Source organism: Ranitomeya variabilis, chromosome 5 (genome assembly GCF_051348905.1).
Source record: "Ranitomeya variabilis isolate aRanVar5 chromosome 5, aRanVar5.hap1, whole genome shotgun sequence".
Taxonomy (NCBI): Eukaryota; Metazoa; Chordata; class Amphibia; order Anura; family Dendrobatidae; genus Ranitomeya; species Ranitomeya variabilis.
Genome location: NC_135236.1, coordinates 530,457,919 through 530,477,602, shown reverse-complemented (window position 1 = coordinate 530,477,602; position 19,684 = coordinate 530,457,919). Strand labels below are relative to the sequence as shown.

The following is a 19,684-nucleotide window of genomic DNA, read 5'->3' as shown; positions in this document are numbered from 1 at the left end:
CGCTAAGTGTTCCAGCCTGGAACGTAAATCACTTCCTGTGTCGCAGTCCTTCAACGCACCGATACAAGTCACCAAGCCTCCGGTTTCAAAGAGAGTCATCATGCGCTCCAGCATGGAAGGAATATAATTTCAAAGGAGCGCAATATTGCACATGCGCCATCCACGGATGTTCCTAGGTGCCGGGTTTGTTTTATCTGACGCAATATCACAGCATGCTCCGATAGGGAGCGCTAATCCGCGCTTGTGAAAAGTGGTCATATACCATAAACGCTATCATAGGAGAACACACACATATATATATATATATATATATATATATATATATATATATATATATATATAATGGTGTGTGTGTGTGTGTGTGTGTGTGTGTGTGTGTGTGTGTGTGTGTGTGTGTGTGTGTGTGTGTGTGTGTGTGTGTGTGTGTGTGTGTGTGTGTGTGTGTGTGTGTGTGTGTCCGGGATTGGCATCTGCGCCGTCGCAGCTACAGCCACAAAATTTTGCACAGTCACATGTCTGGACCCTGAGAGCGTCATAGGCTATGTTGTGAGGCGAAATTTTAACCCCGCACGTTCCAATTCACCAAACAATTTTGCCCCTATCTACATAATAGGGAAAAAGTGAAAGGAAAAGTGTTGGAGGCAAATTGACAGCTGCCAGATGTGAACAAGGGGGACTTAAAGAGTGAGAGCGATGGCGCCAAAGAGTATATACTGTACAGTTGCTAAGGTGGGGCCCCGACATGGGATACTCATCACACACGGGGATATAAACACACACACAAAATGCACCACACACTACCACGTGCTTGAACACATACCACCCTCAGCACACATTTCACCACACATACACCAACCTCGCCACATAAAAGTCAAAACACAAAAGTCGCCGCTCAAAACTCGCCATGCGCAAAACTCGCCACATGCAAAACTAGGCTCACGCAAAACTCGCCACACGTGCAAAACTCACCTCAAGGAAAACTCGCCACACGCAAAACTATCACACGCGGAAAAATTGCCACATGCACAAAAGTTGCAACACATGCAAAAGTTGCCTCACACAAAACTTGCACATACTCAAAAAGCACCACACATAAAACTCGCCACGCGCAAAACTCGCCATGAGCAAAACTTGCTGCACACAACTTGCTAACACTAACCTGTCACATGCAACTCGACACAAAAAGTTGCTACACGCATGTCGCCACACAAAACTCATCTCACAATAGTCACTACATGCATGTCACCACACGCAACTCAACACACACAACTTGACACATGAAACACACACAAGTCTGGTATTATCCTTCAAAAATAAAAATCTGATTAATAAGCAGACAAACTACAAGAGCAACAAATGTACTATACAGGAAATACGGCAGCTGTCAGTCACATGACCTGTCTATTATGTGTATGTGAGAGCTAATATATACTGCCAGGGGGGAGGGCTTCCTGTTGGCTGGGGATTTATCAGGCTGCCAATTTAGCTTACAAATACTGAGGTAATAATCTTTATTTTTATATAGCGCTAACATATTCCGCAGCGCTTTAAATTCTGAGCAAATAACGTGTGAACGAGGTCTAATACAGTAGATGACACAGGTATATACTATATACAGGAGGAGATGACACTGGTATATACAGGGGAGATGACACATATACTATATACGGGGGAGATAACACATTTATATACTATATACAGGAGGAGATGACATACAGGTACATACTATATACAGGGGAGATGACATATATACTATATACAGGAGATGACAGGTATATACTATATACAGGAGGAGATGACATACAGGTACATACTATATAGAGGAGATGACAGGTATATACTATATACAGGAGCAGATGACAGGTATATACTATATACAGGAGGAGATGACATATATACAGAGGAGATGACACAGGTATATACTATATACAGGGGAGATGACACGTATATACTATATACAGGAGGAGATGACACAGGTATATACTATATACAGGAGCAGATGACATACAGGTATATGACACATAGGTATATAGAAGAGGAGATGACATACAGCAGGTATAAACTATATACAGGGGAGATGACATACAGGTATATACTATATATAGGAGGAGATGACATACAGGTATATAGTATATACAGAAGAGATGACACAGGTATATACAATATACAGGAGATGACATACAGCAGGTATATACTATTTACACGGGAGATGACAGGTATATACTATATACAGGAGATGACACGTGTATACTATATACACGGGAGATGACAAACATGTATATACTGAGGGGAAAATGAGAGGTGTGAGGTGAAAATTAGGGGTGTGAGGTGAAAATGAAAAGGTGTGGGTGCAAAATGAGAGGAGTGAGGGAAAATAGTGGAGTGATCGGAAAATGTCAGATGTGAGGTCGAAATGACAAGTGTTAGGGGGGAATGAGAGGAGTGAGGGGGAAAATGAGAGGTGTAAGGGAGAAAATGAGAGGCGTGATGAGAAAATAAGAGAAGTGAGGTGCTATAACTAACCACAGATATTTACTATGCCCAGGCAACGCCGGGCTCTTCAGCTAGCGTGCGTGTGTGCGCGTGTGTGTGTGTGTGTGTGTGTGTGTGTGTGTGTGTGTGTGTGTGTGTGTGTGTGTGTGTTATATATATATATATATATATATATATATATATATATATATATATATATATATATATATATATATATATATATATATCCCATATGAGCTTCACAAAACATCCTATAAGGTCACAGTCTCGTATACATACTCATACCCGGATGAAGGAAACTTAACACTAGGGATATCCATGTAGAGATTGTAAATCAATGCTCACCCATTGTAAGTCACAAACAGCACTGCACAAAACGCCCCTATAATAAATATATATATATATATATATAAAATATATATATATATATATATAAAATATATATATATATATATATAAAATATATAAAAAATATATATATATATAAAATATATAAAAAATATATATATATATAAAATATATATATATATATATATATATATATATATATATATATATATATATATATATATAAAATATATAAAAAATATATATATATATATAAAATATATAAAAAATATATATATATATAAAATATATATATATATATATATATATATATATAAAATATATATATATATATATATATATATATATATATATATATATATATATATATATATATATATATATATATATATATATATATATATATATATATATATATATATATATATATATATATATATATATATCTCTATCCCATTATATGATTTCACCAGGACTTCGGTTGGATACCCTCCACTTTTGGATCTCACCATTACAAAAAAATCAGGAGGGTGGGACAAATACCTACAATTACCGAAAACCCACTGCGACAAATAGTTTTTTACAATGGAAGAGCCACCATCCGATACCCCTTAAATGGGGGATACCCAAGGGGCAGTTTCTTCGTATCAGGAGAAAGTGCTCGGATGCCGACGTATTCAAACGATAGGCAAAAGATTTACATCATAGATTTAGAGAAAGAGGGTATCCAACGGAAGTCCTGGTGAAATCATATAATGATGCTCTTGGGAGAGATAGGTCTGCGCTCCTTAGGGAAAAGATTGTCCCAAGGGATGCTCCTGACTTGGTCAGGATGATAGGCACCTATGATAATCAGTCTGAGAGGGTGTATCAAATTATGAAAAAACATTGGGGTATATTATTGGCAGACCCGGATCTAACAAACTTTATCTCACCAACACCAAGCATCACTTATAGGAAGGGCAGATCTATTGGTGATAGGCTGGTACATAGCCTCTACCAAAAACCTCAAGGAACTGGCACATGGCTTAATAGAAAACCAATGGGTTTTTGTGGAAACTGCTCAAGATGTCGATATGTGTCACATTGCAAATGGTTCTCTAGTGCGGCCAATGGTAAAAAATTTTCCACTAGAGATTTTGGCAACTGCACGTCTACGGGGGTGGTTTATAAAGCTATTTGTACATGCCCCCTTGATTATATTGGAAAAACTAGCAGGGAATTGAGAATTAGGGTTGGTGAGCACCTAGGGAACATCAGGATTAAGATGGACATGAAAAACATGGTGGACTTTTGGAGATCTCCTTTTGTATGACTGAATTGGTCAGACCTAAGCCAATGATAAGATTTTGATAAGGCCATTCTAAAGCGTGAGGCAGAATGGATTTTTAGAATTCAATCAGTGTCACCACGGGGATTAAACAAATCCCTTACATATGCGTTATATGAAACAGCTATTCTTACATTCCCCCGTTTTGAAGATCTTGTTGTTTGGGCTATGGCCGCTTTCTCTCTCCTAATGTTTTGATGTGGGACCCAGCGACGGAACCCATTCTGAAATCTTGATATTATATCAAGAACCAATTATGGTTTGTCGATTTAGCTATCGTTTATTCCCTAATAGATTAGCATGGTCCGGATATGAGTTCAATACACTGTGATTTATTAAATTTGCTATAATATTCATAGGAACAGAATTATTATCTTATTTGTACTACTAGAAGCGCCATTGGTGCGTTAGCGATATATATACATATATATATATAGCTCTCTATCTCGGAGCATGCTGTGATATTGCGTCCGATAAAACAAACCCGGCACCTAGGAACATCCGTGGATGGCGCATGCGCAATATTGCGCTCCTTTGAAATTATATTCGTTCCATGCTGGAGCGCATGATGACGCTCTTTGAAACCGGAAGCTTGGTGACTTGTATCGGTGCGTTGAAGGACTGCAACACAGGAAGTGGTTAACGTTCCAGGCTGGAACACTTAGCGGAATCTGAGGTATTCGGTCCATTTAATGTTTGATTTATGGTCTATAGCTGCACCGTTTGGGAATGGGTTCGGATTTATGATCATATTTATCGAATTGCAATGCAAGAGATCGTACTAAAGCAACACCCGATGCTTTATGGGTAAATGGGTGTGTTTTAGAATGGGCTACCGTGATTGGTCTTCTGACTCCATTTTTGGGTATTTAAACTAGCCCTACATAAGTTTAGACAGGTCTGTCTTCTCATTGTGACACCTCACATCTGTGGATTAGGTGGTTCCATATCGTGCCTTCTGATGAACCGTGGGGACGGGGAAACGCGTCGAGGCTGGAAGCCAAGTTTGGGATAACACCAGCTTTGTTTTTTTCTTGTTCACACCAATGTCCTTTGAATTATGTATCTATGTAAACTATTATGGACAATTGGTGTCCTTGTTTGAACCATGCTGTCAGGCCTTTTTCTGTGGCCCCTCTGATTGTGTGTACTAGTCTCTTTTTGGAGAGACAATGATTTATGTCCATCCTTCTATGGGTCTCGTATGACTTGGTATCAGCAATTTTATCTGATTATTTGCAGAGAGACTAGTATTTATTGTTGTAAGAGGGTGTCACTATATAAATAATCGTCTATTTCTCTCTTTTTTTGATAAGTACTATCCCTTCATCTCTTTGAACTGCTTGTTTTTTCACCTATAGTATATTAGGACTTATCAGGGCTAGTCTGGGAAAGCCGTCGCGGAGTGGGTGCACCAAAAAAATCGTACCTTATAGGGTGCCAACCTCCTCTGCTAGGAAGGGATAGTAGGCAAGTGTAGGGACTTGTCAGGTTGTTTTTACAGACTTATGTTGTATTTACAAATAATTGCACTGGGAGGGTATTTTTAATAATATGATTTATTAAAGTTTTGAATTTTATGGGAATATATGTTCTACACTTGATTTTCTTCCCTGGTCCTATATGACAATTTTGATATTATATCAGCATAGCGGTCGTATGCTGAGGAGATACATCCAGGTGCATTTAGCACAGCTTTGCCGAGCTGGGGTTAAGGTCCCGCCACACTCAGCAACTTTGCAGAGAGAACGACAACGATCCGTGACGTTGCAGCGTCCTGGATAGCGATCTCGTTGTGTTTGACACGCAGCAGCGATCTGGATCCCGCTGTGCCATCGCTGGTCGGAGCTAGAAGTCCAGAACTTTATTTCGTCGCCAGGTCGGCGTGTATCGTCATGTTTGACATCAAAAGCAACGACGCCAGCAACGAGCATAGGGGGCGTCGCAGCATCTCCTTCTAGCCAGTCGGTACACTCCGGCTGTTTGACACGGAGCCAACAACCAGCGAGAACGAGAACTGAGTCGCCATTACGTCACTGGATCACTCCTGCATCGTTCTGGAGTTGCGGTGTTTGACGTCTCTACAGAAACCTAAACAGCGACGCTCCAGCGATCTAGCTTAGGTCGGCTTGTTGTCTATATCGCCGCAGCGTCGCTGAGTGTGACAGTACCTTTACCTGGCTTCCTGGACCAAGACCAAATCACTACTCAGCAGGGGTAAACATAAGCCCTCTGTTCGTGACATCACTAAGTGGGCTGAGTAATGATATGCACTGGTTTGCCAGTTATTTACATTTTTAGAGTCTTGAGACAAAGGCATTCCTTTTAGTGGGGGGGGCTGCTGCACCTTGGTCTCCCAAGGGGAGGGGGGGGTCGACGCTGCAGTGTGTGTCTAGGACCCTGGTCGAGTGTGAAAAAATCCCTCAGACCATGGTATGTTTACATTATCGTAACAGTGAACATAGCCTAAAAGTTCACCTACACCAATATCTTTTCTAAAATAGAATGACGGCCAAGACTACAGCCTTTGGGAATTCATCATATGAAAGCAAAATTGGATCTTGAAGAGTCCATTTCTGCAGAGGTGTTATAAATTTATAACAGTGAAAGTGGATTTAAAAAAAAAAGAAAAATTAAAAAAAAAGACAGTCAGTGTCACTTTAAATCTTTGGCACTCTGTAGCGAACAGCCAGAGTGAATAAGAAAAGCCATTTGAAGCGAGCCACCCACGCTGCAGGAATCCGGCAGTGGCCCGGGCTCATATGTCATGTGTGGTTTGGTTATTGATAACCTGGGCAAGGAGTGAGACATAAAAATTAGGACGCAGCATGAAGCCTGTAATGAGGGAATAAAATAAAATTAATTTTGTGGTCTGCAGCCCTTACCTCCTGCTCCCGCTGAAATATTACAACACGGCCCCCCTTGTCTCCTGTCGCCAGCAATTCTCCTGTGCTGTTGAATTCAACTGTCGAGATAATGTCAGCTGGGGAAAAAAAAGAAGACAAAAGCAGTTTTATTTTGGATGACTGAACGGTTCTGCTCCTCCACATTGCAAATCTTCTGTCAAATGAAATTAAAAGGTCATTTTTCCCAAGCTAGACTGTAGACCCCAGAGTAAAGCTGTAGGGTGGGTCCTCAACACAGGAAAACTGACATTCAACCTGAAAATCGATGCAAAAAAAGAAATGGAAAAAAATATAACCCCAACAGAAAATATGCAATGACGACAACGTAAAATTATGCTGTGGATACAATGGATTTCTACCATTTCCACTATACAATCTGCTGTGGATTTGGCGGAGGATTTTCCACTTCGATAAGTCCGCAGCACATACCCTTCTAGGTTTAGCAAATAAAATGGAGAAAATCACAATATTAAACAGTTAATAGCCACGGACCAGTGGTATTTTCACATGAATGCACAGTCTCGCCCAGCCAAGCAGCCATTAGGTAGGGCACGCTGAATCAGCCAACATACGTGCTTGAGTTTTTTATTAAAAAGGTTATGAGAATCTGATGTCATGGAGGCTGCACAAATCGGTTCCTAGTCTAAAAAAATGTTCTGGTCAGCGTTTATATATTTATTTAGACGGAGCGCGTCCTATGCAAAGTCAGCACCGAGTTTGGTTTGTCACCTAGAAGAAATGACAAGGAAACGTCATTACCTGAGAAGATGTAAGGGTACGCTCCCACGGTCAGTAGACGCTGCAGGTTGGAAGCGACGTACGTCCGCAGCGTCTAGACGTTACAGCATAGTGGATGGGATTTCAAGAAACCCCATCCAACCATGCGCGCACCGACGTGTGCGGCTTACCCATGGAGACGGACTTGGCCTAAAGCTTCACCAACTTCCATAATTACCACTACCTTGGCAGCAAGCCACATTAACGGGGATAAGGTAACGTTTTTGAATTGACTGAAGACAACCCCTCACAAGAGTATGATTGTGGACAATCCTGGCCAGACCGCCCCGGAAGAATCATCATTAGAACATAGAATTTATTGGTTTGGGTTATTAGACCTGCAGTCACAAAGGAGCTTTTAGGCTATGTTCACACGGTGCGGTTTTTGCTGCGGATCCGCAGCGGAATTGCACTGCGGATCCGCAGCAGTTTTCCATGTAGGTTACAGTACAATGTAACCCAATGGAAAAAAGGACCCGCTGTGCCGACGATCCTTTTTTCCACAGGCAAATCCGCAGCGGTTTTGCCTGCAGAAAAAAGAAGTAGCATGTCACTTCTTTCTGCAGATTCCGCTGCGGGTTTCCAGCAGCACCAATAGGAAACTGCATTTGGAAACCCGCAGTGGAATCCGCAGAAGAAAAAGGATCAAAAACCGCAGCTAAAATCAGCGCTGAATTTAGCTGCGGTTTTTCAAAACAGGACCTGAAAAAAAAAGGATGAAAAAAAGGATCGTGTGAACGTAGCCTTAGGCTATGTGCACACGTAGGAAATGTGGTGCAGAATTTTCTGCACTAAATCTGCATCTGCAGATTTGATGCAGTTTCTGTGCAGTTTCTGCGCAGATTCTATGCAGTTTCTGCGCAGTTTCTATGCAGATTCTATGCAGTTTCTGCGCAGTTTCTGCGCAGTTTCTGCGCAGTTTCTGCGCAGTTTCTGTGCAGTTTCTGTGCAGTTTCTGTGCAGTTTCTGTGCAGTACAATGTAAATCAATGGGGGAAAAAAAAAGCTGTGCACATGGTGCAGAAAATTCTGCAGCAGAAACGCTGCAGAACTGCACAAAAGAAGCGACGTGCACTTCTTTGAAATCTGCAGCGTTTCTGCGCAGATTTTTCTGCACCATGTGCACAGCTTTTTTTTTTCCCATTGATTTACATTGTACTGTAAATCACAGTACAGTTCTGCAGCGTTTCTGCAGCAGAAAAATCTGCTGCAGTTCTGCACCAATTCTGCACTAAATCTGCATCGTGTGCACATACCCTTAGGCTACGTTCACACGATCCTTTTTTTCATCCTTTTTTTTTCAGGTCCTGTTTTGAAAAACCGCAGCTAAATTCAGCGCTGATTTTAGCTGCGGTTTTTGATCCTTTTTCTTCTGCGGATTCCACTGCGGGTTTCCAAATGCAGTTTCCTATTGGTGCTGCTGGAAACCCGCAGCGGAATCTGCAGAAAGAAGTGACATGCTACTTCTTTTTTCTGCAGGCAAAACCGCTGCGGATTTGCCTGTGGAAAAAAGGATCGTCGGCACAGCGGGTCCTTTTTTCCATTGGGTTACATTGTACTGTAACCTACATGGAAAACTGCTGCGGATCCGCAGTGCAATTCCGCTGCGGATCCGCAGCAAAAACCGCACCGTGTGAACATAGCCTTAAACTCAGGCGAGCCCGCTAATGTTTTTCAAGCAGGAGACTCTTCAGGAAACACTGGCATTTTTTGTATCATTTATTCAGTCAGTTCCTGACTGTATTTCAGATTTTGTTAACCACAAGCAGTTTTTTAGAGGGTTTCCTTGTGGTTTTTGTGACATTTTTCACGGACGTTGTGTGGACGATTTTTCACTCCACTGAATAATAAATAAACTGCTATATAATTTTTTTTTTTTTTTTTTTTAGCAAAAAGAATGGGAAAAAACCACTGCAAAAACCTACTACCAGTGCTTTCCCAGACTTTTACATTGTTAATTACACAACATCTTCAGTGAGAAAAAAAACAAAACAGGAGAATGGACAAGTCACTTTTAACCAATTGCAGTTTTTCGAAACCTGACGTTTTAAAAATAAGCTCAAAAGTCTGCACATGCGGACAGTCTGAATATGCGGAAAGCAAGTCATTTTTACAATCAAATGCATATGTTTATTCTTTTGAGTGTTTTAAGATAGGTTATTCAGTCTTTTTCAGATGGATTCCAATGCGGAAACAGACGTTGTGTGCACCCAGTATTATACGAGTACATCAATGTGCCCATATTATGTTAGTGGAAAATTGGCATCAAATTGCTAAGCTTCACATTTTTAAAGGGTTTCATATTAACAGACTGTTTGGGAATCTGGCAGCAAGTTGTTTTTTTTATGTAGATTTGGGAATCCGGCATCAGATTTTCAATACATCTACAGTCAGAGGACCAGAAATGTGCGCATAGGCCAAAGCCTGTCTGTATTTCATTAAAGGGTTTCATATTAAAAATCTGCTTGGGATCTGGCAGCAAGTTTTTTAATACAGCGTTGGAAATCTGGCAGCAAGTTTTTAATACATCTACAGTCAGAGGTTCAGAAATGAGCTCATAAGATCGTGTAAAATTGGCATAATTCTGGCTTTCTTTAAAGGGTCTCGTATTAATATTCGGTTTTGGAATCAGGCAGAAAGCATACAATACACTGCCATCACAGGGAATATAAAGAAATGAACACTGCCAATTTAAATCCTTTGATTGTTCATGTAAAGCACGAATGTGCCATTTCCCCCTGAACAAGAAATGCTTTTTGTAGCCGCTCTACCCTTTGGCTAATAATTAATGGTGGATCACCAAATCTGCACCGTTATCAAAGTAGGAATTCACTAATCGAGCATTTGAAAAAACATTTTCTAAACTAGACAACCCATTTAAATATGAAGAAGGAAAATGTTAAGGATTCAAGAACATCAAGGGAAAAGAAAAAAAAAAATGACAAAGCCGTGGCTAGTTCTGCACTACAAAACTGCAATCACACTGAACAAATTCAATCACATTACTGCTTACACAGCTTTATGTAAGAGGCTTATGGGAGCCAAAAGGTGTTTTTCCCTGGCTCCCTAAAAGCAATCCCAGCAGTAGCTGTCACTATACTCCTTAAATAGCACAGTCAAAAGGATAGGCAAATTATTTCTGATTAGCCTAATTGAGACTATTCCTTCAGATACGTCAGAGGTTAACTCCTGGGCAATTAGTATCTTGATGAGCTTCACTACCATGCGCAAATGGGAACAATGCTCTGTAGCCAAGCAGAAAAGACTGATGGCGCTGACAAAGTGCGGTATTAACTCCGATTTCCTGGGCACAACTGGGTGACGAGTCAATGTAGTAGGTGAAATGATTCCTGGCCTGGGACTCTGCATTTAATAGAGCTGACATAGCTTGGAAATTGCTACATGATTGGCACAAAAAACGTCTGAAGGGTGACAAATTTCGGTTACGAGGACGTGCCCATTATAAAGCCTGCTGATCAAGGGCGCCTTGATTGCCGAAAAAGGGGTTAAAACATTAAGCAAATGCATCAAGTTAATTAAAGTGCTGCTGGCTACCTATTTATTTTTAAACTACCATTAAAAAAAAAAAGTACGGTATTACATGATAAGTAAAAAAATAATTTTTTTTATAAATTATTTTTTTTACATATGTACACGTTTCTAGAAACTATACATAAAATGGGCATCGCTGGTTCACGGCTCCACTAGACAAGGTTATTATAACAGATCATTCATTTTCATCTGAAATGGGTTAATGCCACCCAATGGCAGTAATACAATAGGTTTACAACTAAACCTATGAATAAAAAACAAACCACTTTTTGCAAATTATTTTACTTTCAAACTGAACAATAGTTTCTCTTGGAAATGACAAACAGATACAGTAGGACAATAAACCTCCTGCCAACAAATATCAATAGCCGGCATTTGTGTGATGGAACAACACACAATACAACGGCAGAGAAAAAAAAAGAAAATTCAACAACAAAAAAAGCTCAATAATCAGCAATAAACTAAAAAGACGAGCACAAAAGTAGTTCTATAGAAACAGATTGACAGATCTAGATAAACAGGACACACACATCTCAGGACCAGGCCGGGAGATCACGCCGAAAAGGCGGATGGAGGAGGTGTTACCATGTAACTAACCAACTAGGAAAGACAAAACTGCAGCCAATTACTACAGACAATTATTTACAACCAATATCACTAAGGCACTCCCAATACTGGCCTGTCCCTAAACTGAAGCAGGGGTTCTGCACAGGCAATTTACGGAGACAAAACCCCAAATTTGGAGATCCTCTTTGCCTAGTGCTATACCCCCTACATTCTATAGATCGTTGATACGCAAGTGGCCGGACTGCACTCACAGATCACAGTGATCCACTATTCTATACGATGGAGGAAAATGGATGAATCTGTCATTAGCCTTCTACACAGGCATGCAGGTCATACAAAGCTGAATAAGAGGATACCGTGAGATCTGCGATCTGATGTCTTATTCTAGAACTATCCCAAGCAGTCTTAAAGGGCACCTGTCACCCCGTTTTTTCAGTATGAGATAAAAATACTGTTAAATAGGGCCTGAGCTGTGCATTACAACAGTGTATTTTGTGGACCCCGATTCCCCACCTATGCTGCCAAAATACGTTACCAAAGTAGCCGTTTTCGCCTGTCAATCAGGCTGGTCTGGTCAAAAGGGCGTGGTGTCTTCCCCCAGATCTTGCTTAGTTTTCCGTTGGTGGCGTAGTGGTTTGCGCATGCCCAAGGTCCCGAATCCACTGCACAGGGGAGTGAAAACAGCGCGATGTGTTCTATTTCCCTGGTGATCGGTGGGGGAGGCCATCTTCCTTTGGCCGCGCGTGCACAGAAGCGGCGCTCTGCTGTCCGCGGCTTCAGGAAAATGGCCGCGGGATGCCGCGCGTGCGCAGATGGAGATCGCGGCGGCCATTTTCCTGAAGCAGAATTCGCATCTCGGCCTCAGGAAAATGGCCGCCGCAATCTCCATCTGCGCACGCGCGGCATCCCGCGGCCATTTTCCTGAAGCCGCGGCCAGCAGAGCGCCGCTTCTGCGCACGCGCGGCCAAAGGAAGATGGCCGCCCCCACCGATCACCAATGAAATAGTGCACATCGCGCTCTTTTAACTCCCCTGTGCAGTGGATTCGGGACCTTGGGCATGCGCACACCACTACGCCACCAACGGAAAACTAAGCAAGATCTGGGGGAAGACACCACGCCCTTTTGACCAGACCAGCCTGATTGACAGGCGAAAACGGCTACTTTGGTAACGTATTTTGGCAGCATAGGTGGGGAATCGGGGTCCACAAAATACACTGTTGTAATGCACAGCTCAGGCCCTATTTAACAGTATTTTTATCTCATACTGAAAAAACGGGGTGACAGGTGCCCTTTAATAAGTAAATGAGCTGCTGAGATCTACGGTCCGGACATTGATCTCCAAGAATCCGCCTCCAGCTCCCGAGTTCATGTCCGGACCATAGACCTTAACAGCTCATTTACATATAAGAATAGTGTGGATTTCTCTGGAATAAGACATCGGATGACTGATATCAAGATATCACTTTATTCATCTTTCTATGACCTACATGCCCATGTGGACGGCTTAGGAGGGCAGATCCTACTAACAGATTCCCTTTAAAAGACATATTTGGGGAAACGTACTTGTATACATGTATAAAATAGGGCTTTCACCATTGCCTTCAATGGGTTTCGGGTACAGCTATGGTATCAGAACCCGTGTATGCCAGAGTATTCCCATTCTACATTGTATTGCAGTTTTGCACTAGAGAGTACGGTAATTAAACTTGCATTAGACTTATTCTTAAATATGGGTAATTAAAGGCAAAAAGTTACCAGGTTTTTGCTACCTAATCTGAGAGCAATATAATGTAGGGGCAGAGACCCAGATTCCAGTGATGCATCACTTACTGGGCTGCTTGCTGTAATTTTGATACAAGTCACTATTTTAACAGCAAATCATCACTAAAGGACTAGTAAAGCTGCTGCCATGTAGCCACCCATAATCATGAGCTCTATATAACCCCAACCACACCCTTGATTGGAAGCTTTCTGCCTATGCACAGTGTACACCAAAGCTGCTAATCACTGGTGTGTGCAGGTTATACACAGCTCATCAACATTGACAAACTAGTAGATCTGCAGCAGATGAAACCATGATTTCTTTATACTGCAGCAAGCAGCCCAGTAAGCGATGCATCACTGGAATCAGGGTCTCTCAGATGGGGCAGAATCCACATTTACAAGTAGTACATACAGTACCACACATACGATAATCTGTGCTTCTTTTAAAAACTTTTCTGATCTCACTTTCCACACTTATTACTGCAAGATCCCTTTGAACTGACATTTTCTCAGACAAATGAAATCTGCAAATGTGAAGAATCCATTTTCTTCTCAGGCTCTGGAGCCCATCAAAACAAAAGCAGTTTCCACATGAAGGGACTAAAAATCTTGGTTCCCGGGGGAAGTAAATTCTGGTTTACTAATTAAGCAGCTATTTTAGTGGTTAGAGGAACATATTGGCGTCCTGGGTGTAGTGGTGCCGTTCCAATCTGCAGCCTGGCAAGTGGGCTTTGTGATGCAAATAACAGCGCTCCTTATGAATGGTGTCACCAAGCAGAGATATCTGTGACTGCTCTTAGAATAGCATCCGTGATTGCCGGAACTCTGACGATAACAGATTCAAATTCATTTTCTTCATTTGAAATATAAACAAAGTGAATATAGGACAATATTTCCAGTTCTTCCCCTTCCAAATCTTAATGATGACTGGTACTTGGGAAAAATAGCACTGCAGATAGAGGCGCGAAAGAGGTGAAACGTGTTAATGAAAGCAGCCCCATTAAAAAAAAAACCTCAATACCTTGTAGCCAATAATTTACAAAGCAATTTAGCAATTTGTACTCACAGCTTGCTCCAAGTATGGCTTATAAGCCTGACACCAGGGCAAGAATAATCGCCACCAAAAAACACAAAAATGCTCAGCCAATAGTGTGTGTTTAGTTACATGGGAATATGTAAAATACACAATATATATATATATATATATATATATATATATATATATATATATATATATATATATATATATATATATATATATACACACACATATATATACATACACACACACACACATATATATATATATATATATATATATATACTTATATACACACACATATATTTTTTTTATTTCTTTTTTTTTTGTTTTTTTGTTTTGGGGGGGGGGGGATTGCTCACTTGGTTAGTAATGAGGGTGTCTGAGGAATGACTCTCCATTACCAACACCGAACCTTTATGCCAGCTGAGTTATTGGACAATTCACAGTCGACATCAACCCCCCGAGCCTTTACCACCACTTCTGGGGAAGTGATCATTTCAGCTTACAGCTGTCTGCTTTAACTTTGCTGGTTATATAAAAAAAAAGGGTCGTACCCCATGCAATTTTTTTTTATTTATTTAATCATAAAAAGCTGTTAATATGGTCCAGAGGGTGCACTTTTATATTACATGTCGGGGGGGTTGTGAACTTATGTGTTTCTCTATATGTCCATGTCTATATCTAAACATAGAAAATTGGAACAGCACTTTACCAATAGGTGGGTGCACGCCTCCCAGACAAAATATCCAAGACTTGCCTCAATCCAGGCATAGGCAAAAATGCAGGCAGCACTCCATAGCTTAAAGGTGAATAAAATATGGTTTTATTTCAAACCCAACGTTTCGGGTCAAATGAGCCTTTGACATGCTGCACAGTTGTATGTGCAAAACACAAATAAGCACCGTGTGCGTGACACTTCAGGATTTTTTTTTTTCATTTTGGTGGCATTAGGATTCCTTTCAGGTTTTGTGAAAAATTTGCGGATTTCCGCACAACTTTGGAAAAACCGATGCCAAAATTTCATCACACCTTTCTTAAAAAAAAAACCTGGAAATCCACAAATCAATTTCTATTCTACTTTTACTGTAATGTCAGACTATGCTGTAGATAGAAGCTATGCTGGTAAAATGTGTCATTGTGCATTCAGCACACAGAACCGCCGCTGCTTAGCACAGCTCTCAGCGCACAGAACCGCCGCTGCTTAGCACAGCTCTCAGCGCACAGAACCGCCGCTGCTTAGCACAGCTCTCAGCGCACAGAACCGCCGCTGCTTAGCACAGCTCTCAGCGCACAGAACCGCCGCTGCTTAGCACAGCTCTCAGCGCACAGAACCACCGCTGCTTAGCACAGCTCTCAGCGCACAGAACCGCCGCTGCTTAGCACAGCTCTCAGCGCACAGAACCGCCGCTGCTTAGCACAGCTCTCAGCGCACAGAACCGCCGCTGCTTAGCACAGCTCTCAGCGCACAGAACCGCCGCTGCTTAGCACAGCTCTCAGCGCACAGAACCGCTGCTGCTTAGCACAGCTCTCAGCGCACAGAACCGCCGCTGCTTAGCAGAGCTCTCAGCGCACAGAACCGCCACTGCTTAGCACAGCTCTCAGCACACAGAACCGCCACTGCTTAGCACAGCTCTCAGCACACAGAACCGCCACTGCTTAGCACAGCTCTCAGCACACAGAACCGCCACTGCTTAGCACAGCTCTCAGCACACAGAACCGCCACTGCTTAGCACAGCTCTGTGCCAGAGCAACAGAGATCTCTAGAAGCTCGAGTGCAAGATTTAGTCTTCTATGTCCTACATCAAAGACTACAGGTTAATATTATTATTATCTTTTTTTTTTTTAAGTCATGTGGGACTAAGGTTACATCGTCTGTAATAAGATGGTTTGTATAAATGGTAAACCAAGGCCAGTAGATTTGTAATCCTTCAACAACTTACGGGCAGCTAGGTGCTTTCAGATGGGCGATTGCTTCACTATGGCATTTTCAATCTGTCTAAAATTAAGTATTTCCCGTCTGCTGCTGCCTGCCACCAAATGGCATGAAGACGAAACAAATGTAGCGTGAAAAGGTTTACACAGTGCGCAGATTACTTCACTATGTGCAGGCTGGCGGATTTACCAGCTGCAATGGCAAAATTCCACTATTGCATTGGTGTTTAGAGATGATGCGTATTCTGCATCGGGCACATTGTCCCCACTACAGATATGGCACCTATTATTAATCTTATGGCAGAGAAAAGTTTATTCCTTCCGACTACAAACAGCATTTTTTTTTTAAACCAGTTTCTTCTTCAATGAGCAAAAAGACGAGTTTTAAGGGGTATTTCCATCTCTGAAAGGACATGCCATAAGTGTGTAGCAGAGCCCACCATGGGGCACTGACAAGCGTTACAGCCAGTGGCAGTGATCAGAATTTATACAGAAATGTTGACTCTCGCCAAAGCCCCATTTTTAATATTAATGCTGGTCCCATTGTGTAGATATACAATAGATTTATGAGACGGGAGTAGCTTTTCAAACCCTTTCCAACAAATAGTTGGGTAGCGCTTGTTACAGGGGTCAAACAGGTCACGTGTATTAGAACATAAATAAAAGGGACCACACTGAATTGGGCTAGTGATATCAGACACTAAGGTGTGACCACAATGTCCAGTCTGGCCACAGACCCAAACTCCACAACCTTATGTACGCCTAGGAGATGGCCAAATTTGATGCAGAGGACCTGCGGCCAGACTGCACAATGCAGTCAGTACAAAGACCGTGAATGTCAGACGTGTGAACCAGACTATGTGGAATTGACACGTCATGGTCAATAAGGCATCTTTGCCTCAATTCATCAAGGTGATCTCATTCTAAGTAATTTATAATATAAAATAGACTATTGCGCTAAAAAAAATTCTTTACGAAAATAGTGTTTTATATGTAATTTTTGGTCACAAACATAAGTAATAGAGGCGGTTAAAGACCCCCTCACACATTACAGAGTCCTTTCATATGGCTTCTGCCAGTCAACATTTAACTAAACTGTAAAATGTACAATTATAGCAAGGACCAGTCAGGAGCATTTGGGAATGAGTGGGAAAAAGTGATAAAATGCAGCTTGAGATTAACTTCAGATTACCTTCACTCACGGTATGTGCACACGTTGCGGAAAGGTGCGCGGATTTTGCCGCAATTTTTTTGCGTTTTTTGTGCGAATTCCACCTGCGGATTCCTATTATGGAGCAGGTGTAAACCGCTGCGGAATCCGCACAAAGAATTTACATGCAGCGGAATAAACAACGCAGCATTTCCGCACTTTTTTTCTGCAGCATGTGCACTGCGGATTTTGTTTTCCATAGGTTTACATGGTACTGTGCCCTCAAGGAAAACTGCTGCCAATCCGCTGCGGATCCGCAGCAAAATCCGCAGCGTGTGCACATAGCCTTAGAGTACTTGTATTGATACTTTATGGTCAGAACTACAGTTTCAATAGTCCAGTATCCTCATGCGACACAGAACCATGGTAATTCTGAGGAGAACACATGGAAAATCCAATGGCCATCATTCTGACCGGGTGTAGGCATAGCGCATACTTGTCATCACGTGACATGCATACGCCCGGCCAGAAACCTAGACCATTTCCGGCCTCACACAATACATACGCATTCCGCATGCGCGAGGCAGTATAGTCAGAATGTGGTTACATACATCGCAGGCTTGTAGACACGTCGTTCCTGGAGCGGACACCGGAGAATCCTCACAGAGCATAGAGTGACCGCACACTTGTCGTTTTAGGCCGGATAACCACTTTAATCCCTTCACAACCTTTGCCGCATAGGTACGTTAAAGGTCATGTCTCTGCCTTTAATGCGGGCTCAGACGCTGAGCCAGCATATAATCCTGCACATGACAGCTGATCTGACGTGACCTTAGAATTGGGCATAACTTTTTAATGGAAGGGCAAAGAGAAAAAAAAACAAAATATTCCAAAATCAGCAAAGCAACGACATTTGGAGGAAGTACTCGGGTGAAATTAAAACAAATAATTGAAAGATTCTCATTAAAATCTCTGTATAAGCCCCTTTTAATATTTTTTAAGACCAGAAATCTTTAAATCTGGATACGCTACATGAAAGCAGCAGCAAACATCCGTTACCATCTCTAGGGCGAGGGAACGTGGAATACTTCCATACAGGCAGCATATGAAAAATTCATAACATTAACCACTTCTGCTGAGAAAATCTTCTGACAGGAACAGAAATGTTTATTTTTATCTAATGATCTCCAGAGAGCCTTAACCCCTGTATTGCTGGAGGGCCTAGCAACCAAAGCCGAGAAGGGAGGCCGGCCTGCCTGCGGAGCGCAGCACAATTTCTGGTGTTGCCATAGTGACCGGCCCTCTAAGGATCTGGCTCCACCACGCTTCTCTAAGTGTGTCAGTGGCATCTACGATGAACACATTGAAAATGAGCTTTCCCTTCCTTACCGCAGACACTTTGGGGCAGGATTATCAGCACGGTCACTGAGCATGGGTTTGGCAGTGTGTAAAAACAGTCAATACCATGAGCAATGTTGGCAACATAGCCTTCTAAGAGGTCACCCAACTCATGGCCATGCCTCGAATACTATACTGAATGTAATGCCCATAGTGTTACCAATATATGAGGAGAATGGCCAACTATGCATTAATAATGCTCCCAAAGCAGGCACATCCAGGAGAGCTGTAGGAAATCATTATCTTACAGAAGAATGGGCATTGGTCACATATTTGTAATTCTTTTACCTGGTGTTAATTCCCCTTAATTTGCCCTTTTTATGTTGTCCCGGGATCTTTCCATCGCAGACACATAACCCCCCTCTTCCCGGTGACTAAATCTAGTCTTTTTAGCTAACTAGTCCTCAAGAAGGGTGGATGACCAA

General features: G+C 41.8%; 1 protein-coding gene across 5 annotated transcripts in view; it reads right to left on the bottom strand.

Annotated features, from left to right (window-relative positions):
* Positions 1 to 19,684, bottom strand: part of PPP2R2B (protein phosphatase 2 regulatory subunit Bbeta) — a 480,390-nt gene that overhangs the window by 78,456 nt on the left and 382,250 nt on the right. For all 5 annotated transcript variants that reach the window (XM_077265822.1, XM_077265823.1, XM_077265821.1 and 2 more), the window contains one exon: positions 7,057 to 7,154. In XM_077265822.1, coding sequence (XP_077121937.1) covers positions 7,057 to 7,154 — 98 coding nt within the window. The remainder of the gene's footprint in view (positions 1 to 7,056; positions 7,155 to 19,684) is intronic.